Source organism: Ranitomeya imitator, chromosome 4 (genome assembly GCF_032444005.1).
Source record: "Ranitomeya imitator isolate aRanImi1 chromosome 4, aRanImi1.pri, whole genome shotgun sequence".
In the NCBI taxonomy this organism is placed as follows: Eukaryota; Metazoa; Chordata; class Amphibia; order Anura; family Dendrobatidae; genus Ranitomeya; species Ranitomeya imitator.
This window is the reverse complement of record NC_091285.1, coordinates 71621895-71646491: the sequence shown is the minus strand read 5'-3', so window position 1 is coordinate 71646491 and position 24597 is coordinate 71621895. Positions and strand designations below refer to the sequence as shown.

The window sequence follows — 24597 nt, the reverse complement described above, 5'->3', positions numbered from 1 at the left end:
GGTAGAGGTTCATTATTCAACAAAACGGCAATTTTTTTGGATAAGGTATTACGACCGTTTGCTGTAAGAACTAAGTCATTTATCCGAGATACGAGTGATTTTCTTGATAAAATCCGTGATGTAACGGTTTCTGATTCTACTATCCTGGCCTCGTTCGATGTGACGTCATTGTATACGTCCATTGAGCATGAGAAGGGGCTAGAAGCAGTGTCTAGTGCGCTATCGGGCTCTGACGTGGCCCCGGAGTGTGCACGGCTTGTCCTCACGCTGCTGGAATTCATCCTGAGGAGGAATTTTTTCCTCTTCGGTGATGAATATTTCCAGCAGCTTAGGGGTACCGCCATGGGGTCCAATGTGGCCCCTACTTATGCTAACATCTATATGGCGGTATTCGAGGACAGGTTCGTGTACAATTCCATCTTCTGGCGCCACGTCAGAGCCTGGTGGCGGTACATTGATGATATTTTTGTTGTATGGGATGGGGAGTTGAAAGAACTGGAGGAATTTTGGGGGGAGATCAACAGTGTGTACCCCGAATTGCAGTTTACCCTTACCCATTCTGTCACTCAGATACAGTTTTTGGACACCTTGGTCTATAAAGAGGGAGGCATGTTGAGGACTGACATTTACATCAAGGGGACTGATAGGAATAGCCTTTTATTGTTTGATAGTAATCACCCTAGGAGAATGGTGGGTTCTCTGCCATGGAGTCAACTCATACGTGTTAGACGCATCGTGTCTGATGAGGAGAAAGTCGACCAAAGACTGGAGGAGATGTGTAAAAAATTTTTACAGAGGGGATACCCAAGGACGGTGGTGGATGGGTTTAGGATTAAGGCCCGCGGTATAGCACGAGACGGGATCGGTAAGAAACCACTTAGTAGACCACCTGATGTGCGCATCCCCTTTGTGTCTACTTATAACTCTGCCAGTAACCAGATTGGATGGGTCTTGAAAAAACACTGGTCGTTTCTCCAACGTGGCCTGCCGGCCATTGATGGCTTTAGGTCACCACCGATGATGTCGTTCAGAAGGGGGCGGAATCTAAAGGACAAATTGGTAAGGTCTGATGTCGGATCTGAGAGAACCCCGGTACAACAACTTTTGGGCACAACCAGGCTCGGTAATTTTCCGTGTCTGGGTTGTGCCTGTTGCAACAACATGCTGAAAGGTGATGTTTTTCATCACCCTCATACTGGTAGAAAAATCAGTTTGAAAGAAAGGTATACTTGCTTGTCCAGTTATGTAATATACATGATTGTTTGCCCATGTGGCCTGGCGTATATAGGCGAGACAACTACAGCAGTCAAAATTCGTATTAGCAAGCATAAAAGTACGATCAGAACAGGCCTAACAGACTTACCAATCCCTAAGCATTTTATGGAAATGAGACACTCTGTGAATCAACTTCGCTTCCGGGTCATTGATAGTGTCCCTGTGTTAAGGAGAGGTGGTGACAGGGTGCAAATATTAAAGAAAAAAGAGATGAGATGGATTTACACATTGGGTACGTTACAGCCTAAGGGTTTAAATTTGGATTTCAATCTGTTATCTTGTGTTTAATCTGGTTCTATTCCCTTGTGCAGGGTATTCGTCAGTATATGTTTGCTTTTAATAGACATTTGTTTATTTGACATTTTGATTTTATTTATATTTTGTAGACACTGGGACGATCATAGGGTGATGGAGATGGATCTTCTAGTATCGGAAGGATTTCCTTTGTGAGAAATATGAATGAATGGATATTTATAGCTATTCCTGTCTCCGTTGTGCTATTTGATTGCCTCAGTGTCTATATGGTTTGGTGGTTTCTTTCACATGTGTAGCCGTGCAAATCTATTGGTATGATGCTTTTATGTGATGGGACGGATGGGGTTCTCCATATGGTCTGTGGTATTGTTGTTCATATGTTACCTCTGTTTTGATCGTTATATATGAGGGGGGCTTTTTTAGTGTCCTATATGTGGGTTGTGCTTTGTGTATTTGATTTACAGATCGAGGACTCGTGTGTAGATCACCCTGATAGTGATGCGTTAGCGCATCACTACTAGTGCCTTCTATGTTCCTGCTGGCGGTCCGCATACTTGGTGGCCGTTGCGCTCTCAGGACATATGAGGGGGCGGCGTCTCCGGATCTGTGGCGGTGTCCGAACATCGGTGTGGCGCACCTGCGCATACATGCGGCACTTGGGTTCTGGGTGCCTGTGGTGCGCACGCGCGGTATGCGTGGTGGGCGGATCGCGGTCACGGCCGTGAGCGGTGTCCTATTCATTGCCTGTGCGGCTGCGCGGATCTATGCGCTCTGTTTGGTGAGTTGATTGACCTGGATAGGATATTGCCCCAATGACTGGCGCTGGGTTGGGTGACCTCTGTGAGACTGCATAGATCGGAGGATATTATTGGCTGATCGCTCCTGGAGACATGGACACATCGACAACGGATCCTATGATTGGCTGAGTGTCCCTATGGAAACGAATATACAGGAAAGAACACCGTATGAATCCAGGATGAATATGGGAGTAACTCTGCATCTGTACGGCGTTTTGTGGTGTTTTTTATATTATAAGATGGTTCATTTGTGATACATGTAGATATTGAATATTGATGTCTGTTTTTTCTAGATGTTATGTATTATATGTGGGGGAGGTGATCGATGGTGATTGGTGCACTGTGTGGCACCCTTGCTATTTAAGATGGCTGCCCCTGTTGTGTTTTATGCTTGACAAAGACCGTATACCGGTCGAAACGTTGCTTGATTATGGCTTTAATAAATTTGTTCTAAGAAATTCTACACCCGGATGGAGCGCTGTTCTTTCTACGTTTCTCTGACTACATTGGATCCGGGACGGTTCCCTGGATGGTGAACGGACGCTCCGATATAGAGTGCTGTCAGCCGCTATTTACTCTTTTAGGGTTAGGGGTGTGTCAGGGTTAGAGGTGTGGTTAGGGTTACCGTTGAGATTAGGGTTAGGGGTGTGTTTGGATTAGGGTTTCAGTTATAATTGGGGGTTTCCTCTGTTTAGGCAAATCAGGGGCTCTCCAAATGCGACATGGCGTCCGATCTCAATTCCAGCCAATTCTGCGTTGAAAAAGCAAAACAGTGCTCCTTCCCTTCCGAGCCCCGACCTGTGCCCAAACAGGGGTTTACCCCAACCTATGGGGTATCAGCGTACTCAGGACAAATTGGACAACAACTTCTGGGGTCCAATTTCTCTTGTTACCCTTGGGAAAATAAAAATTGGGGGGATAAAAAACCATTTTTTAGGAAAAAAAATATTTTTTATTTTCACGTCTCTGCGTTATAAACTGTAGTGAAACACTTGGGGGTTCAAAGTTCTCACAACACATCTAGATAAGTTACTTGCGGGGTCTAGGTTCCAATATGGGGTCACTTGTGGGGGGTTTCTACTGTTTAGGTACATCAGGGGCTCTGCAAATGCAGACACCTGCCGACCAATCCATCTAAGTCTGCATTCCAAATGGCGCTCCTTCCCTTCCGAGCGCTGCCATACGCCCAAACGGTGGTTCCCCCCCCCACATATGGGGTATCAGTGTACTCAGGACAAATTGCACAACAACGTTTGGGGTACAACTTCTTCTGGTAACCTTGGGAAAATAAAAAATTGGGGGCGAAAAGTTCATTTTTGGGAAAAAATATTATTTTTGATTTTTACGGCTCTACATTATAAGCTATTGTGAAGCACTTGGTGGGTCAAAGTGCTCACTACACATCTAGATAAGTTCATTAGGGGGTCTACTTTCCAAAATGGTGTCACTTGTGGGGGGTTTCAATGTTTAGGCACATTAGTGGCTATCCAAACGCAACATGGCGTCCAATCTCAAATACAGCCAATTTTGCATTCAAAAGTCAAATGGCGCTCCTTCCCTTCTGAGCTCTGTCATGCACCCAAACAGTGGTTTATCCCCACATGTGGGGTATCAGCGTACTTAGGACAAATTGTACAACAATTTTGGGGTCCATTTTCTCCTGTTAAAATTTTGTCCTTGGTAAAATAAAGCTAATTGGAGCTGAAGTAAATTTTTTGTGAAAAAAAAATTAAATGTTAATTTTTTTTTTAAACATTCCAAAAATTCATGTGAAGTACCAGAAGGGTTAATAAACTTCTTGAATCTGGTTTTGAGCACCTTAAGGGGTGCAGTATTTAGAATGGTGTCACACTTGGTTATTTTCTATCATATTGACCCCTCAAAATGACTTCAAATGTGATGTCCTCCCTAACAAAAAAAAATTACGTTTCCAAAATTGTGCTGATGTAAAGTAGACATGTGGGAAATGTTACTTACGGTACTAAGTATTTTGTGTGACATACAGTGGGGCAAAAAAGTATTTAGTCAGTCGGCAATAGTGCAAGTTCCACCACTTAAAAAGATGAGAGGCGTCTGTAATTTACATCATAGGTAGACCTCAACTATGGGAGACAAACTGAGAAAAAAAATCCAGAAAATCACATTGTCTGTTTTTTTAACATTTTATTTGCATATTATGGTGGAAAATAAGTATTTGGTCAGAAACAAACAATGAAGATTTCTGGCTCTCACAGACCTGTAACTTCTTCTTTAAGAGTCTCCTCTTTCCTCCACTCATTACCTGTATTAATGGCGCCTGTTTAAACTTGTTATCAGTATAAAAAGACACCCGTGCACACCCTCAAACTGTCTGACTCCAAACTCCACTATGGTGAAGACCAAAGAGCTGTCAAAGGACACCAGAAACAAAATTGTAGCCCTGCACCAGGCTGGGAAGACTGAATCTGCAATAGCCAACCAGCTTGGAGTGAAGAAATCAACAGTGGGAGCAATAATTAGAAAATGGAAGACATACAAGACCACTGATAATCTCCCTCGATCTGGGGCTCCACGCAAAATCCCACCCCGTGGGGTCAGAATGATCACATGAACGGTGAGCAAAAATCCCAGAACCACACGGGGGGACCTAGTGAATGAACTGCAGAGAGCTGGGACCAATGTAACAAGGCCTACCATAAGTAACACACTACGCCACCATGGACTCAGATCCTGCAGTGCCAGACGTGTCCCACTGCTTAAGCCAGTACATGTCCGGGCCCGTCTGAAGTTTGCTAGAGAGCATTTGGATGATCCAGAGGAGTTTTGGGAGAATGTCCTATGGTCTGATGAAACCAAACTGGAACTGTTTGGTAGAAACACAACTTGTCGTGTTTGGAGGAAAAAGAATGCTGAGCTGCATCCATCAAACACCATACCTACTGTAAAGCATGGTGGTGGAAACATCATGCTTTGTGGCTGTTTCTCTGCAAAGGGGCCAGGACGACTGATCCGGGTACATGAAAGAATGAATGGGGCCATGTATCGTGAGATTTTGAGTGCAAACCTCCTTCCATCAGCAAGGGCATTGAAGATGAAACGTGGCTGGGTCTTTCAACATGACAATGATCCAAAGCACACCGCCAGGGCAACGAAGGAGTGGCTTCGTAAGAAGCATTTCAAGGTCCTGGAGTGGCCTAGCCAGTCTCCAGATCTCAACCCTATAGAAAACCTTTGGAGGGAGTTGAAAGTCCGTGTTGCCAAGCGAAAAGCCAAAAACATCACTGCTCTAGAGGAGATCTGCATGGAGGAATGGGCCAACATACCAACAACAGTGTGTGACAACCTTGTGAAGACTTACAGAAAACGTTTGACCTCTGTCATTGCCAACAAAGGATATATTACAAAGTATTGAGATGAAATTTTCTTTCTGACCAAATACTTATTTTCCACCATAATATGCAAATAAATTGTTAAAAAAACAGACAATGTGATTTTCTGCATTTTTTTTTCTCAGTTTGTCTCCCATAGTTGAGGTCTACCTATGATGTAAATTACAGACGCCTCTCATCTTTTTAAGTGGTGGAACTTGCACTATTGCTGACTGACTAAATACTTTTTTGCCCCACTGTATCTCTGTGATTTAAGGGCATAAAAATTCAAATTTGGAAAATAGCAAAATTTTCAAAATTTTAGCCAAATTTCCGTTTTTTTCCACAAATAAACACAGGTAATATCAAAGAAATTTTACCACTATCATGAAGTACAATATGTCACGAGAAAATAATGTGAGAATCGCCGGGATCCATTGAAGCGTTCAAGAGTTATAACCTCATAAAGGGACAGTGGTCAGAATTGTAAAGATTGGCCCGGTCATTAACGTGCAAACCACCCTTGGGGGTAAAGGGGTTAATAACAGGTAGAGAAATGTTTTACCTCACAAAAAGAATCGGCAGTGATCCTGTGCTGCAATATCTGTATATTCTTTTGCTTCCTCCCCTGCCCAGGAGCTGTGGTATGATCAGACCATGTCCCTGTATGGTCAGACACAGACATTACACAGTACACAGCAGGGCACATTTATAAGATTATCTCAGCACAGGAACATTTAATTTAAACAAATCCAATTGTGGAAATTCTTATTATTCTAAGATCTGTTGATTAAAATAACCTTTTGTTATCCCCCTTAAGTGTAAAGGTACCTTCACACATAACGAGATCGTTAACGATATCGTTGCAACGTCACGCTTTTGGTGACGTAGCAACGATCCCGCTAACGATCTCGTTATGTGTGACAGCGACCAATGATCAGGCCCCTGCTGGGAGGTCGTTGGGGAATGATCAGGACCATTTTTTGGTCGCTGATCACCCGCTGTCATCGCTGGATCGGCGTGTGTGACGCCGATCCAGCGATGTGTTCACTTGTAACCAGGGTAAATATCAGGTTACTAAGTGCAGGGCCGCGCTTAGTAACCCGATATTTACCCTGGCTACCATTGTAAAAGTAAAAAAAAAAAAAAAAAAAACAGTACATACTCACATTCCCACGTCTGTCACGTCCCCCGGCATCCACTGTGTCAGCGCCGGCCGTAAAGCAGAGCACAGCGGTGACGTCACCGCTGTGCTCTGCTTTACGGCCGGTGCTGACACAGTCAGTGCAGGGAAACTCTCGGCAGCAGCGTGTGCATTAGCAGCGCTCTTGCCGAAAGCAGTTTTAACCCTGTGAACGCCGGCGGGGGACTTGACAGACATCAGAATGTGAGTATGTAGTGTTTTTTTTTTTTTTTTTTTTTTTACTTTTACAATGGTAACCAGGGTAAATATCGGGTTACTAAGCGCGGCACTGCACTTAGTAACCCAATGTTTACCCTGGTTACCCGGGTGCTGCAGGGGGACTTCGGCATCGTTGAAGACAGTTTCAACGATGCCGAAGTCGTTCCCCTGATCGTTGGTCGCTGGAGAGAGCTGTCTGTGTGACAGCTCCCCAGCGACCACACAACGACTTACCAACGATCACGGCCAGGTCGTAGTGTAGTGTAAAGGTACCTTAAGAATGTTCTAAATAATATACAGTAGAACTGTTCACTCCTGGTGATTGCAAAGAGGCTTAAAGGTTCCCCCAGACACCAGATAGGTGATCCCAGAAAACATTGATATTGTATGGAGGCCTCTCATCTTGGAGACGTTACATTTCATGCACTATAGCACTTTTTATTTGCTAGATCGACCATTGTTGATTAGATTGGCTGGTACACTGCAGAAATGTGGGCTATTGCACAGCAGCACTTTAGAACGTAATAACTTCTCCAAATGTCTTTGTGAACATCTAACATTCTGAAATGGATCCAAGAACAGAATATTCCTGTATTTCTGCCATAATGTGTGTAGACCACTGATTTCCATGGAGGGAACCATCCCTTGGTGCAGCCTCCCATTAGAGGTCAAGGACACTGTACCTCCAATTTTTTTTACCCCTTATCTATGTTCCATATACTAGTGCAATTCTTTGCTTCACAATAGACAGAGATACCCCACAGAAGTCCGCAGTCCTCAGTACATCTATAGCTCTATGGGATCTAGTACTATCGAGAGGCAGACTCGCAGAATTACTTGATTCGTACATTGGGTCTAAGTGAATCTGTCTGACTCTGTTGTATATATAATTAGTATTAAGGGGCTTATAAATAAGGGACAGCCGTCGAGGAGCGGGGGAGCCACATCGCTCATCTAGGGTGCCAGCGTCCGCTGACAGGTAGGCCATCAGCCTATAGGGCCTGCTAGGGCAATATAGGCATAATTTTGGTTGGTTTGCCCCTCTAGACTGCTCACATACCCATACTCCCTTTATAATACCCCATTTGTGTGTGTTAATCAATTATAAATAAAATATAATTTTATGGGTTTTTGGTGTTTTGGTTTCGTGTTCTTGACCTCGTGCTAGCGCCTATTTCACCTTGGTTTTTTGTCCCAACTGAAGTGAGACCTCTGAGTAAGGTACATGGGGCAGCCCTCTGTATCTCCACTGTGGTTAAGCGTTGGGAACTTAGATTTGCGTGCATATATGTATTTTTCATTGTAAAGAAAATGATAAGTAAAACCGTGTTTTGTTTTTTTTCTCCTGCAGGTTGAATCCTGTAACCTGGAGGTGACTGCCCTTATGCATTTTCTGTGGCCGTCTCCAGACCGCACTTTATTAGAAGAGCTGCTTGCAGGCGTGCACATTACTCTGGATTTCTCCTAAATACAGTCTCTCTGACTTTGCCATGTTTCGACGTCAGGACCTGCCTGGAATGCATGTACGTGAATCATTTACCCACCCCGGTTTTTGCGATCCATTTTTTCTGGATGAACAAAATATCAAGGCAGGTTACCGATCAGAGGATCAGCTGTTTGTTTCTGCTGTTCTTTATTTTGTATTCATTTACAATCTGTATAGCCACATACAATAATATACACTCCTCAACACTGATATTGCTACACCTAGGAGGAAATGTTGTGTAATTATGGAAGACACAGGATCAATAGTCCTTGACCTCAATTTATTCAGTGTCGGGCATGAACGTCACTTGCAGAAATACACGCACCTACATGCCTTGACTGCTATACATGATGGTATTACTTGTTCTGCCATGCTGTATACACTTGGGGATACAAATCATCAAAATCCGCTGCTGGCAGCACCCTTTATATTTGCCGGCAAATGATGTCCCAGATATGATCAATGGGAGACAAGTCCGGGGACCCTGCAGGCCATGGTAGCATTTTTAGGCCACACAGACTGCTCTTAGTGCCACGGGAAAAATGCGGCTTAGTGTTGTCGTGTTTAAGAACAACTCCCAGGACACTTTGAAGAACTGGCCATGGCACTGACATCACAACCAATTCAATTAAAGGAATTTTGTCACCAAGTTTTTGCTACTGCTGAGAGCAGCATAAAGTAAGGGTAGAAACCCTGATTCCAGTGAAATATCACTTACTGGGCTACTCGCTTTCATTTTGATAAAATCATTGTTTTATCTGTTGCAGATTCAGCAGTTCTCTAAATGCTGAGCTCTGTATAATTCTGCCCACACCCCTGATTGGCAGCTTTCTGCCCATGCAGAACATGTACACTGTAAACTGTCAACCAGGGGTGGGGAAGGGGTTATATAGAGCTCATGAATATGCATACCTACCCGGGAGTAATTTTAGTAGTCCTCTAGTGATAATCTCCTGCTGTTAAAACAGATTTTATCAAAACTACACTAAGCAGCCAAGTAAGTGACACATCTCTGGAATTGGGGTCTCAGATGCTGCTCTCAGATTAGGTGGTAAAAACTGCTGACAGATTCCTGTTAAACCTGACCTGTTGGTGTACCTGGGTTGAAGACTAATGGGGTCTGGCTACTGTACTTTATACTACACCACAGCATAATCTCGGGAGAAGAACTGGTCTGATGTTTTCCCGTAAAGGCCTTTTAAATGGTGTTGCCCACCATGGTTTCCAGACCACTATATGGCTATCATTGTATCCAAGACGAAAGCAGGACTCCTCACTGAAAAGGAAAGGCTTCCATTCCAGCCTCCATTTTGTCTTGCTGTGCCCAGATAGCCGTTACGAACTGTGCTGTAGCTGGACATGTGGCTGTCAGCCCAATTATATGCAAACGTCTTCTGATGGGTTATGTAGACACTGTTAGATGTGATAGGCTTGGTATGTCACGTCCAGAATGGATCGATCATGGAAACAGTGGTAAGGCCATGTCTCCAAAATGTCCCAGGAGCAAGATGACAATGGGGCAAACAGGAAAAGAGAAAATCCAGCTTCCAAAAATATCCAAATTTTATTGAGAATAAAACCCAAAGTCCAATGACATGGTTCACAGGAGAATGAGTAGCAGCAGGCTAGGCGTTTCGAACAGTGTGTTCTTTTTCAAAGCTGCTCATTGTGCATCAGAGCATGGTTAAATACCAGATGCAACCAATCAGAATGGATAAATCTATCACCTGACACATAAGTAAATTCGTGCGTTAAAAACATCACAAAGACCATCAAATAACCAACAATTAAGAAAACTGACATGCAAAGATACAAAAAATAACATAAAAACTAAATACAGAAGTGATATCTTAATAGTGGAACACAATTTCTTTGCGAGCGTTTAAGCCCGCAGGATAGCAAGTGTTGAGGCAGAACATCCAATAAGCTTCGCATCGATGACATGCTCCTTATTTGGAGTGGCGATGTATCTGCCATACCGGAACTTCTGAGTTATTTTAACTCTAATGAGTTCAATCTTCGTTTTACCTTTAGCACTAATTCTCATATGACTTCCTTTTTGGACCTGACCCTACGTGGTATTGTGGGTGATGTTATCACTACTGCCACATACTGCAAACCACTGTCTGGCAACAGTATCTTGCATGCCTCAAGTAGCCACCCTATACATACAATGAAGTCAATACCGGTTGGTGAACTAACTAGGATCACTGTTCGAAACGCGTGGCCTGCTGCTACTCATTCTCCTGTGAACCATGTCATTGGACTTTGGATTTTATTCTCAATAAAATGTGGATATTTTTGGAAGCTGGATTTTCTCTTTAACTGTCTGCCCCATCGTTCCACGTGATGACTGCACAGTATCCGGGCTTCCCCACAATACATGCCTATTAGGTGAGCTGGTTTTCCACTTTTTTTTTTTTTTTTTTTTACTTTTGCAACATGACAATGCCAGGCTTCATGATGCTGGAGCTACTGTGGGCATCCTATGTGGCTTCAATGTACTACCATGACCTACAGCGTCTCAAGACTTTTGTCCCATCGAGCAGCTCTGAGATGTCATTGGCAATTCCTGCCAGAAGCGGATCTTGATGAATTGCCTGCCCAAGTGCATTCATTGTCGCATAACATTCCTCAGACACTGATAGCAGCCAAGGTGTTAAGTGTGAGGATTTCTGTGTGCTCATACTAATCCTTTGCGTATCTTGTCTCTCAGTCCTGTGATTTCCTTAATTCCATGACTTTTCCTTCTTGATGTGTAATTTCTGTGTTGAGTGCATGTACATCTACCATTGACTTGCTCTGTATAACTAGGTGACTTGCGGCACTACCGATTCTGCATGGAGATATTAAAGGAAGATGTTATATATATCGCATTCTTATGGGGCCTGAGCGGGTGGTGTACAATTCCGCAACTCAAAAATACCCCAGAAAGGAGCCATATTGCCACTTCGCTTTTTCCTTTAGTGTTCCTTTACAGATTTATACATATGAAATAAATCCGTCATAGAAGATCACCACAGTCACCAATAATCTGCCCTATAATAATGAAGAACAATGTGTTTTTTGCAATAGACATGTCTTAATAGACTCCTGGGGAAGGCGTCTGCACTTTATGCATATCTACTGAACATTTATGATGGGGAAGATAAAGGAACACCAAACCTGAAAATCAACGCTTAAATTAAGCAAAAAAAAATATAATTTCCCTTACTGATTTAGGCTGTGTGATCCTAAAACAGTCAGTCTAGTACTATTCCTGCAGAGAACACAATGGGTTAATGCTCAGCTGGTGGGCTGGGGTTAGTGTATTGTGTATATATGTATACATATTACAATATGAGACAAAATAGGACCAAGGTAATGGCCATGACTGAGGGAGGAAGTGCTGGAATATTATTTACTATTCATTTTGTGTGCATTTTTCATGTATGGTGTTAATATAACTACACAAGCTAAGTAGGTGAGTGTAGAGTTTTTCAGTATGCCCTAGCCTAATCCGTTTTACGTAGTACAATAATCATAGAAGAAGTGTTCATAAAAAAGCCCGTTCCCGCCACCCTTCACCCTTCACAAACGTTGGCAATTGGCTGGTTTCAACTCATGACTGTACAATTGGTGGAGAAAGGTTGGACATGATGGACCTAGGTGTTTTTTCAACCTATGTAACCATCAAAGCCTCATTCAGACGTCCGTGTCACACTGTGCACAGACCGTCATTCACGGACTAGCCACGGGTCTACTAACACCAGGCTGTCCGTTCAGCCCACGTTTAGATTGTGCATCATGGGTTTTCAATTCTGGTCATTACAAATGAGGTGATGCCAACATAAGAATAATAATAATTTTATTTCTATAGCGCCAACATATTCCGCAGCACTTTACATTATAGAGGGGACTTGTACAGACAATAGGCATTACAGCATAACAATAAACAGATCAAACAGATACCGCAAGCTTACAATCTATGCGCTTCATGTTCTTTGTATTGTTTTTAATTATTATAAATAATTTTATTTGTTACACTCAGTTTGTTGTTTTTCATGTTAACCTTGTTTCCACCATCTTTTTTTTTTTGCGATCCTTTGATTAGTTACATAAACACTGCACTACTTATGCTTGCACAGCAATATGGTGGTGGGGGGTAATGGACTGCTGTATGTGTCTGATCAGTTACATAATACACTGCACTACTTACGGCCCATATGGTGGTGGGGGGTAATGGACTGCTGTATGTGTCTGATCAGTTACATAATACACTGCACTACTTACGGCCCATATGGTGGTGGGGGGTAATGGACTGCCGTATGTGTCTGATCAGTTACATAATACACTGCACTACTTACGGCCCATATGGTGGTGGGGGGTAATGGACTGCTGTATGTGTCTGATCAGTTACATAATACACTGCACTACTTACGGCCCATATGGTGGTGGGGGGTAATGGACTGCTGTATGTGTCTGATCAGTTACATAATACACTGCACTACTTATGCTTGCACGGCCCATATGGTGGTGGGGGGTAATGGACTGCTGTATGTGTCTGATCAGTTACATAATACACTGCACTACTTACGGCCTATATGGTGGTGGGGGGGTAATGGACTGCTATATGTGTCTGATCAGTTACATAATACACTGCACTACTTATGCTTGCACGGCCCATATGGTGGTGGGGGGTAATGGACTGCTGTATGTGTCTGATCAGTTACATAATACACTGCACTACTTACGGCCTATATGGTGGTGGTGGGTAATGGACTGCTATATGTGTCTGATCAGTTACATAATACACTGCACTACTTATGTTTGCACGGCCCATATGGTGGTGGTGGGTAATGGACTGCTATATGTGTCTGATCAGTTACATAATACACTGCACTACTTATGTTTGCACGGCCCATATGGTGGTGGGGGGTAATGGACTGCCGTATGTGTCTGATCAGTTACATAATACACTGCACTACCTATGCTTGCACGGCCCATATGGTGGTGGGGGGTAATGGACTGCTGTATGTGTCTGATCAGTTACATAATACACTGCACTACTTACGGCCTATATGGTGGTGGGGGGGTAATGGACTGCTATATGTGTCTGATCAGTTACATAATACACTGCACTACTTATGCTTGCACGGCCCATATGGTGGTGGGGGGTAATGGACTGCTGTATGTGTCTGATCAGTTACATAATACACTGCACTACTTACGGCCTATATGGTGGTGGTGGGTAATGGACTGCTATATGTGTCTGATCAGTTACATAATACACTGCACTACTTACGGCCTATATGGTGGTGGGGGGTAATGGACTGCCGTATGTGTCTGATCAGTTACATAATACACTGCACTACTTATGCTTGCACGGCCCATATGGTGGTGGTGGGTAATGGACTGCTATATGTGTCTGATCAGTTACATAGTACACTGTACTACTTATGCTTGCACGGCCCATATGGTGGTGGTGGGTAATGGACTGCTATATGTGTCTGATCAGTTACATAATACACTGCACTACTTATGCTTGCACGGCCCATATGGTGGTGGTGGGTAATGGACTGCCGTATGTGTCTGATCAGTTACATAATACACTGCACTACTTATGCTTGCACGGCCCATATGGTGGTGGTGGGTAATGGACTGCCGTATGTGTCTGATCAGTTACATAATACACTGCACTACTTATGCTTGCATGGCCCATATGGTGGTGGTGGGTAATGGACTGCCGTATGTGTCTGATCAGTTACATAATACACTGCACTACTTATGCTTGCATGGCCCATATGGTGGAGGTGGGTATTGGGCTGCCGTATGTTTCCTCTTTCCTGGTATACTGCTTAGATGCCGTAGTCACGATTAAGTGTAGCATCTAAGGGTGGCGCAGACACCGCTCTTGTGCACACGCCATCCCTGCGGCATATCTATTTGTTGTGGGGAAATATAGTATTTCGGCAGACACACAATACACAGCGTCTTCCCGCTATCTGACCCTCGTGTCAGCTTTACTCTCTGTACAGGAGAGTCCTCTCTTTTTTGGTCATGCCTTCTATGGGTGAACTGGGGTGACTGTGTGTGACTTGCTTATTACAAGGTTTGTTTGCTCTCTCCTAATAGAAAATGATGCGTCCGGTTGCGAATAACAGTGTGGCTTTTTGTGGAAGCGGCAAGTCTTCCTGCCTTGGTCAAGACAGCATGAGAAGTGTGGAGCAATTTGGCTTGTACGCCACCCAGCCAAGTAAATACAGCCATACGGTTAGCCACAAGAATATCTCCTGTCAGACGCAGGAAACCATCAATGAGGCACATTTACAGACCACAAGCAACAGGGACCTGGACACAAAAAGTGATTTAAAGAAAAAGAAGACCCTTGGCAAAGCTGGCAAACGTGGACGGCCATCTGGCACCACCAAATTGGCAGGTTACAGAACCAGCACTGGCAGACCTCTGGGAACCACCAAAGCTGCTGGCTTTAAAACAAGTCCTGGCAGACCACTGGGCACTACCAAAGCCGCAGGATACAAAGTCAGCCCAGGGAGACCTCCAGGTAGCATAAAAGCTCTATCGCGGCTTTCCAATCTAGGTTACACAAGCAACAATGCAGCTTTCCCTTACCCCACAGCACTTAGCAGGGGACTCCATTCTGTTGTGGATACAAACGTCAAACATCCTGTCGAGTAGACGCGCGTCGCAGCTTACATGTGTGTATGCAGAAACACGGAGGAGGAATTATCAGATGTTTGTATGATCACCTGGTTTATCTAAAGTTTAGACTAGACACTGGTCTCAGTCATATTCATACTTTTCCAGGAATATTTTACTCTATTTCTCTGAGTTTTTGCCACGTGGCATTTGTAACTTTTACCTTTTTATGTTTTTATGTGTCTCTTTGCTGGCTTGTGTAACTTATTTTGCGGCAAAAAGGGGTTGCCTTTTTTATTAACTGTTGCATGCAGTGTTACCGTGATCTCTTTATGTAGGAACATTATATTTGTGGCATCAACAGTTCTATTCTCCAATGATAACAAGGCCATAAAGTAAGAACAAACTTATCAGTGGAATGATGATACCAAATACTGTCTGGTGGAGCGTACGTTCACTTTCAGAGCGTACGTTATGTAGCCAAAAATGTAAGATACAGCTTAGACGTGTACATGTGGCTAGACCTAATTATTTACATGCAAAATTGGGAATCTGTCAGCAGGTATTTAAGCGGCAGAGACTCTTATTCCAGCAATGTATCACTTACTGGGCTGCTTCTTGGAGTTTCAATAAAATAAGAGTTTTATCAGCAGGAGGTTCACTATAAGACTAGTTGTCTTGTGCCATGTAGTCCTCCTGTGTAACCCCGCCCCCATCACTGATCAGCAGCTTCCAATCAGTGGCATGGGCGTGATTCTAAGGAGCTCAGTATTCAGAGCACTGCTAGAGCTACAGCAGCAAAAACTGTGATTTTATCAAAACTACAGCAAGCAGACCAGTAAGTGACAAATTGCAGGAATCGGGATCTTCTCTGCCCCTATATCATGCTGATCTCCGATAAGGGCAAAAACCTGGTGACCGATTCCCTTTAAACTTTCATAGCACTTTGAAATTGGAAAACGGTGTAATGCACAATGGACACAATGCACAAAGCCCCAATCATGCATTGTATATAAATCGACCTGCTTTTTTAATAACTTTTTTGCTTTATCCAAATGGCAGAGATTTAGAAATGCTAGTGCAGACAATAAAAAGCTGATGGCTGGTTGCCCATCTAGTTTGGTTAGGAATCTGTTCCCTATGGCATCTGCCTTGCACGCTTTTTGCACTAGTCCTTCACGCATCTCATCAGTGGAGAGGGTCATCATGTCAGATGTTCATATATGTGAATGACCAGTCTGACAATAGGCTCCAGCTTCTCTTAATACCAATTAAAGGTGATGTGGAGAGCACGGCTCCTCCTGTACAGTGACCAATAGTATGAGAATGTGGAAGCGTTGTCACATTCACAGGACTTAAGAGCTTATTTTATCATTTTACAGATGTGGGTACAGTAGCGACACGCTAATAAAAGGCACACTGGGTCTAAAAAGTTTGACAATTCTTTGAATTTCTTTAACTTTCTACATGAAATTGGTCTGAAAAATGACAATCAAGTCTACTGAAGGGTCATTTTCCTTTGAATGGTTGTCCAGGCTTGTTAGACTGTATAACGCGCAGGTCACATACGTTGCACAGAAGGTTTCTCTTCTGCGCTGGTGTCGTACGAGGGTTTCCTGCGCTGACTGCATCCCTATCGCCAATCAGCTTTTTCATACGCCGTAACTTAATTGAAAGTAACCTATATTTGTTTTTTACTTTAGAGGGGTATTGTCCTCTTGATCATAAATGTCTGGGGGGACTCGCATCTATCGTGAGAACAGGGTCCCGTCACAAGCCACCAGGAATGGACGTGTGCAGCTCTCATTCATTTCTATTGGGGTTGCCATGTGTGCGTTCTGTGGATAGATATATCACATTTATGTCCGAGATGGGACGACCCCCTTTAACCAGTCGCAAGTCAACTTCTACTGATCCTTCCATTGGCCGTCAAGACATTTTCTTGAACATTTTTCTATTACAATTGAAAGCGCCACACCAGCATTTTTTTTTAATAAATTTTATCACTGGAGTGGTGCTTCTAATCTAAGGTCACTATTCTTATACTTTAACATACGCCGACTTCACCTTCCATCGCCGCCGCTCCTGTCTGTCTACAGCAGGTTGTCATTCCAGTGTTTGCGGGAGCGAGCCATTATTTAATGCAAGTCAATGAAGATGGCTCTCATACATAGACTTACATTGAGAGCTCGTGACTGTTACATCTGACTTCTGGCCAGTTATAAGATGGCGCTGTGCCGGCCAATAAGAGGTGAAGACGCCGGCTGGTAAGTGAAGGGACCTTAGATTACACACACCACTCCAACGCTGGGACAATAGAAACCAACTGGAGTGGTGCCTTGTTTCATCTGGACAGCTAGGAGTGGGATATAAATTGGGTAAACTCACATTCTGGAGCTGATAATCCTAGGGGGTCACATACTTTTTTCTTTTTTTTTTTACTTATACATATAGATGAATATTTTAAGCCAAATTAATGTAGAAGTTGAGCAGCGGCGTATTCCTCGGCAGGCACTGTCATTCTGTGGCCACTTTCCCAGTCCTGTGTCAGACAAGTGTGAATGATTGTGTTACTCCATCTACTTGGTGTTTTGATTAAAAAAAAAAAAAAAAAAGGATTTTCTTTTTTGAGTAAGAACGCGTATCATGTTTCATGCTTTTCTTACTAGGAAAAAAGCAGCAAGCCTTCATGTGCGCCAGCAGTGATGCATAGGACACAATGCTCTGGACTTCCAGTTGTTCATGTGCACAGTCCGGACCTTCGGAAACGTGCGGATCATACTTAGTAGTTCTGCCCGACTGGACGTCATCTTTGTTTTATCACCTTCTGGCAGCTGAATGGATTCAGAGCTTTGCAGCATCTTTCCCCTGAATGAGTCTGTTGTCCTCATATACCTCCATCATTGGGAATACAACCCCTATCGTTGTGCTGTGATCATTATTTATAAGTATACATCATGATGGGACATCGGAGGAATGGTTTTAATGTCTGTAAAACTGTTTTTATCAAAAATGACCATTTTTTTTCCATATTAATGAAAAATCTATTGACCTGTTGTACTACACTCAGCACTTCTCTACAATGTTTTTTTTTTTTAAGTCCTTTTTTATTCGTTGACATGTCTTCAAAATGGCGCACGTGGTTAATGAATTTTGCATAAAATCAAAAATATTTCTTTATTTTTGTCTTTAATAATCTCTTTTGCCACCTTTTAGCCCAACAGGTTCCATGTTCTGCTAAAATGTTGCAAAACTTACAGTACTTACTGTACATAAAATCTCATCAAGGGGGACTTGAGTGTATGCAGTGATGCGACTTCTTAAGTCGAAATTGAATCAGCGAAAACAATAGGAAACCCCAAACCCTTCTCACAAAGAAAAAAAACCACACATGCACAAACAAGTATAGAATAGATTAAAAAAAAAAGTGCAGATTAAAAGAATAATGTGCAAATGAAAAACTGGTTAAAAACTAGACAGAAAAAAAGGCAGAAGTACAATAATTAATTGGGCCTTTAGTGTAAGTACAGTAACTACTTATGACCCCTTTACCTGTTTTGTTTGTTTTTTTGTTTTTTTATAAAATGCATGCAAAAACGTAAAAAAATGTTATTGCACTCAAATTTTTTCGCATTTTGTATTGTCATTTTTTGTGTTTTTATGTAGTTCTTAGAGAAACCTGTTGGAAAAATTTACGAAAAAAAGCATCATACTTAAAGCATAAAAACATGGCACTGACCCAGAAAACATCACAACCCAAAACACGTATATTTTATAATTGACAACAGATTTTATCGTAATTTGTGTGCAAGAATGCAGCTAAAACTACAGTGACTACTGACGGGGGTGCCATCTGTAGTTTGGTGCCACTGTTGCCAGTGACTGCGGTTAGGCTGCTAAGACTTCCTTCCAAATAGTCAGTGACATTCTGCTGCATCAATAGAAATGGATTGGAAATAGCTTGGTCATTACACATGGCTTTAAGCAAAGTACATGGCACTTACACAAACATGCACACTGATTGTTACATGGGATCCGGCCTTAAAGGGAATCTGTCACCTGAATTTGGCGGGCTATGTAAATGCCCTGTGTCCGGTCTGATGGGTGTTGTTTCTTCTTTCTGTCTCCACCCCATCCTTCCCCACTGTCCGCAATATTTTCCGGAATTGGAGTAGGTGTCCTCCATAGTTCGCGTGTGTGCAATGAAATCTTGTCTCGCGCACGCGCAGCATGCTTTGCCCATTTGCGGGCAAAACCGAAAAGCATTACTGCGCATGCGCCAGCGCACTATGTTCCGGAAGTATTTCTCTGTGTTCCGGGACATAGTGCGCCGGCACATGCTCAGTAATGCTTTTCGGCTTTGCCCGCAGATGGGCAAAGCATACTGCGCGTGCGCGAGACAAGATTGCATTGTGCACGCGCAAACTATGGAGGACACCTACTCCAATTCTGGAAAATATTGCGGACAGCGGGGAAGGATGGGGTGGAGGAAAAAAGAAGAAACACCGCCCATCGGACCGAAAACAGGGCATTTACATAGCCCGCCAAATTCAGGTGACCGATTCCCTTTAAAGCTCACGCACACCTGGAGAGCAGTCAGGTCCTCTTCAAAGGGAATCTGTCACTAGGATCAACCCTCCTGTCTGTGTGGGGTCATAGAAAGTTGAAAGAGAATGATATCTGCCATCTGATGTCTTATTCCAGAGATACTCCATTTTTCATATATGGAAATTTGCTGTTAAGAGCAATGGGCTAAACACTGATCTGCATGACAATCTGTCCCCTGAGCTTTTTTTTTTTATATAAAAGGTGACCAATTTTAACCAAGTAACGGCTATCACTTTGGTCTCATAATCACACACAGCTCAAATAGTACAGCAGAGCTAACTCAGTAAAGCAGCAGTGAACTTTGTCTCATCACAAACATTTGCAGTATGACTTTCCCTTTCATTATATTGACAGTTCTGCTGCATAGCTGGGCCTGATTATAACTAATACAGTACAGCAGAGGTTGAGCCTTGTCTCATTACAAACACAGCAAGCACATTTTCAGTTGTCCTGTCCCAATGCTGTCAGCTCTGCTGTCCTGCTTTTCCCCACAATGGCTGCCTGTGACATGGAGGCTGAAGCACTGAGGGGACTGCATCTGGAAATGTGTTTGTAATAAGATAAAGTTTACTTCTGCTGTACTGTGTTAGTTCTGATCTCACTGCATCTCTGTGAGTGATTCACTTGTAGACAGTGATTTTGGCGCCAACGATGTCTGAATGGTTTTATATTCAGCTTGTGGTGCTGACTAAGAATATGACTGTTGTTTTTTTCAGATTGCTTGTAGTTTCTCAGACATTTAATTACAGTAGAATTTTGGCTTAAAAAAGTTGCTATTATATTTAATTAAATGGGATATTTCATTACCTAAGACATTGATAGAGTCAAAAGACCAAAAGCTATTGTATTTGTTATCACACACAAGATACATTGGGGCAGTGCATTATTTTCATGGATGAATTCTCAAAAACTTGAACCAATTCAGCAAAGGTAAAGAAAGTTTTGAATTCAGCCCCCTCAAAATTCCCTGAATCCGTCAAAAAAAATAAAACCTTGGCACCTGGAAAAAATTTACTTTGTAGACCTGTGTTATGGGAGCAAAGTGGCAATTATTAAATGTCTCACACTAGTAATGCCCCCTTTCATATAAAATAGGCTCGGAAGGCAGATTCTCATGCAGATCAGCGTCCGCCACTTAGTCCTGAACAGCTCATTTACATATATGGAAAAGGTGGATATCTCTGGAATAAAATATCAGATCGCAAATAACGAGGTATCATTTTATTAAACTTCCTAAGACCTGCTTACTCATATAGACCGGTCAGGAGGGACGATCCTACTGACTGATTCCCTTTAACCTCTGACCAGGCTTACAGTAAAATTGCTGCTTTATGTGAAGGGAAGCAATAAAATTATCTGATACTTTTGTTGTAGCAATACTTTGAAAACAAGAGAACAGAATATGGGGATGTTTTCATTTCTCCTTAACTAAAGTAGTGGCACTTAAGTTTTACTTTTGCGCTAAGCTTATTATACTACAGCCCATACCAAACCTTGGTGCTTGCAATCGCAGGATGACCATACAGTTCAGAAGACCCCTTAAATGTTGGCCAAAGCGTACAGGAGGGAGCAAAGTTCACCCAAAGAACATGACAAGGAGTCTTGTGTCTTAGGAGTCTTCTGGTTTGTAGATATAGCCTTGCTAGATTCAGTATATTAGATTGGTTTAAACCAAGCAGTCTCTGGACCATCTTCCAACGTCATTAAACAAGCTTTCCGATACAAAATCTTTTTTTTTTTTTTTTTCACTTTGTAACTTATGATTCAACTAGTATTATCTTATTCATTTGTTCTTTTTTGTCTGAAAATTCATGGATTCGTTCTCTTAAGTAGAGTAATTCGATCTCAGTGACCCCTGTGCATTACACACCTTTGTGTTCTTTCCAAGGGGTCACCATCTCAATTATGAGAACTTCCTGTATAATGAAACTGCATGAACTGTACCATTGAGGTTCATCACAAGGTGGACACAAATGCCTATTACGGATGATGATTAGACAGTTCCTGTCACACTGTTAGCATGAAAAAGATGACCGCTCATCCTCCATGGTCTCTGAGTTTCTTTAGGAGAATATAGAAGGTATAATAATCACGCTGTCCTTCCAGCAGGCAGAGATACTGGCTCTAACTGACGTGATGCTTTGTAGAACCATCATGAAATTATAGAGGTGGTCCAGCTATAGAAAAATATCTTAAGATGTTTGAAATACAAATATGTACACCTTACTGATATACTTGTATTAACAAAGATCAAGTCCTAGTAGCTTATCATTGGGCTTGTATTTGACACAAGAGAAAGCTTCCCGTGACAGTAAGGCTACTTTCACACTGGCGTTTTCTTCAATACGTCGCAATGTGTCGTTTAGGGGAAAAAACGCATCCTGCAAAGTTGTTTGTAGGATGCGTTTTTGCCCCATAGATTAACATTAGCGACGCATTGCAATGCATTGACACACGTCACAACCGTCGTCCGACGGTTGCGCCCTGTTGTGGCGGACCGCCAGGAGCAAAAACCGTTACATGTAACGTTTTTTGCTGCCGACGGACCGCTTTTTCCGACCGCGCATGCGCGGCCGGAACTCCGCCCCCACCTCCCCCATCTTACAATGGGGCAGCGGATGTGCAGGAAAAATGCATCTGCTGCCTCCATTGTGCCTCCGTTTCACTGCTAGCGTCGGAACCTCGGCCCGACGCACTGCGACAGGCCGAGTCCGATGCTAGTGTGAAAGTAGCCTAAGACATCACGTGTGTGAATGGTCCTGGATTACTTCATCTTGTACTGATAAGCCAGCCCCATTCTTTTTCACTGCATTGTTTGTCACTAGCGATGGTGCAAATTGATTTGCAGGACCAGATCCAGCAGCCACGTCATTAATCTGTGGCCGCAAGACAGAAGCCTTACTATCCACCTCTTATCTGACGGCATCCCCAGATCTTCTTTTGATTAACCAGCCTGGCATGACATTATCTTCTGGCGTGATGCACATTTAGGCTAGCTAATCAAAAGAAAAATCATGTATGCTGGCAGATAGGAGCTGATTCACAGGGCTATTGTCCGGCAACCCCAGGCAGTTACCGATGTGGTTTCTGAGACTAGTTCCTGCTCATTGATTTGGTTTAGCTACTGAAATAAGAGGTTGGCCAGTCCCCTTTACAGAGGGCACTGGTCTTGTATCCGCACAGATAAGGTGTCTCCTGACTCCAACCTAGGCCATTGGAACAATGCTGCAGTCGGATATCTGTCGGTTGGATAGTGATAGAATTAGTAAATTTTACATATTTGTAAAGACCATTAAAGATTTTTTTTTCAAGCTTCATATAGGAAGAGAACAAAGTGAATTCTAGAAGTGGTGTTTTAAATATATGAATTTGTGAGTATGATAGCCATCAGACCAGAGGTGGCGAGTTCTCCTTCCATGGAAGTCTTCAAACAGAGGCTGGACAGACATCTTTCTGAGATGTTTAGTGAATCCTGCATTGAGCAGGGGGTTGGATACGACGACCCTGGAGGTCCCTTCCAACTCCAACATTCTATCTTTTACATTAATCTTGGAGAACATGAATGAATCGAGCTTGATTAAATATTTTTTTTAAAGCACCATATGTCCTTTTATTCCCTCCGCATTTCTAGCTTAATTTTTGTTTCCTTTTTTAATAATTCTGTCAAGCCTCTGTGAATGCTGTAGAGAGCTGAATAGATGCTATATCTTAAAGTATATATAACATAAGTAAAGTTGCACATTCACAGATAACAACTATGAGCACATTACCAATGTATAGTTGTACTATTATTTAATTGGGGTCATCATTTCCTATGTTCTCGTGGAGTTGTGTGAGCTGTAAATCAGGTATGTATGTGTATATCTTTACACTTCAGTGTATTGAGAGCTGCAATGTTTCTTTTATGGATCCATAATTGGTGCATTACTGATCATGTCATTTCATTTTGTTGTGTATTTTGTTAATATTTTTGTAATATACTTTCTCCCCAATTTTAAGCTACCAGTCATTAAACATTCCCAAATATGGCTCCTGTGTCTGATGTAGTCTTTTATTACAATACCTATATAGCCAGGACCTTATCACATGGATAGTTAGAAAAATGGACATCATTCTATGAGGGATATCTTTAAGGGATTGTCCCCAAAAAGTGAGTTATCACTGATACAAAGGGTGGTCTAGAACCCCTGCTAATTCGAAAAATGGAGCTCTGAAAAGCCCCTTTAGAATGGCTGCCATTGCACAGTGCCATGTCAACTTGTGATTGCTGATGATTCGGTGGCTGCATAGTCAACCTTGGTGGTATTGATATGTCACTGTTACAGTGATCACATGTCACCAACACGCGTCATCACTGGGATCTCTTTGTTCAAATGTATTTTTAACTGGAGTTGTTGGCAGTGTCATCCTAGTAACCTGTGGCCAGGCTCCCTTAAATGACCTGAGAATTGCCATTGAACCGAGGGCAGAGTACGGACAATCAGAGCTGGTACAACTTCTCACACAATTTAGGCACAAAGCTGTATAGCATTAAGATGTGAGACTCCCAACCACACCAGGCGCCCCAAACACTTTGATACTTTGCAATATCGGTAATTTTAACCTACCATATTGACTGTGTTCTTTCTCCTTGGCAAATGCTGTTTTAATAGGAGTTTTGGGGCGTGACAGACTCCATCTAACTTAAAAAGAGCCTGTCAAGTCCAATAAAGCTATTAACCTGTAGATATATGGTTAATCAGCAGGTTATTAGCGTTATGAAGGTAACCCGGCTGCAGTAATGAAAGT

At 42.7% G+C, this 24597-nt stretch overlaps 1 protein-coding gene across 5 annotated transcripts in view; it reads left to right on the top strand.

Annotated features, from left to right (window-relative positions):
• Positions 1 to 23837, top strand: part of C4H5orf24 (chromosome 4 C5orf24 homolog) — an 83989-nt gene extending 60152 nt beyond the window's left edge. For 2 of the 5 annotated variants that reach the window (XM_069763811.1, XM_069763813.1), the window contains 2 exons: positions 8428 to 8665; positions 14677 to 16633. In XM_069763811.1, coding sequence (XP_069619912.1) covers positions 8567 to 8665; positions 14677 to 15240 — 663 coding nt within the window. In that variant the 5' untranslated portion in view covers positions 8428 to 8566 and the 3' untranslated portion in view covers positions 15241 to 16633. Of the gene's footprint in view, positions 1 to 8427; positions 8666 to 14676; positions 16634 to 17870 lie in introns of those variants that run through there. The other 3 variants (XM_069763816.1, XM_069763815.1, XM_069763814.1) reach the window with 3 other exon arrangements.
• The last annotated feature ends 760 nt before the right edge of the window (positions 23838 to 24597 follow it).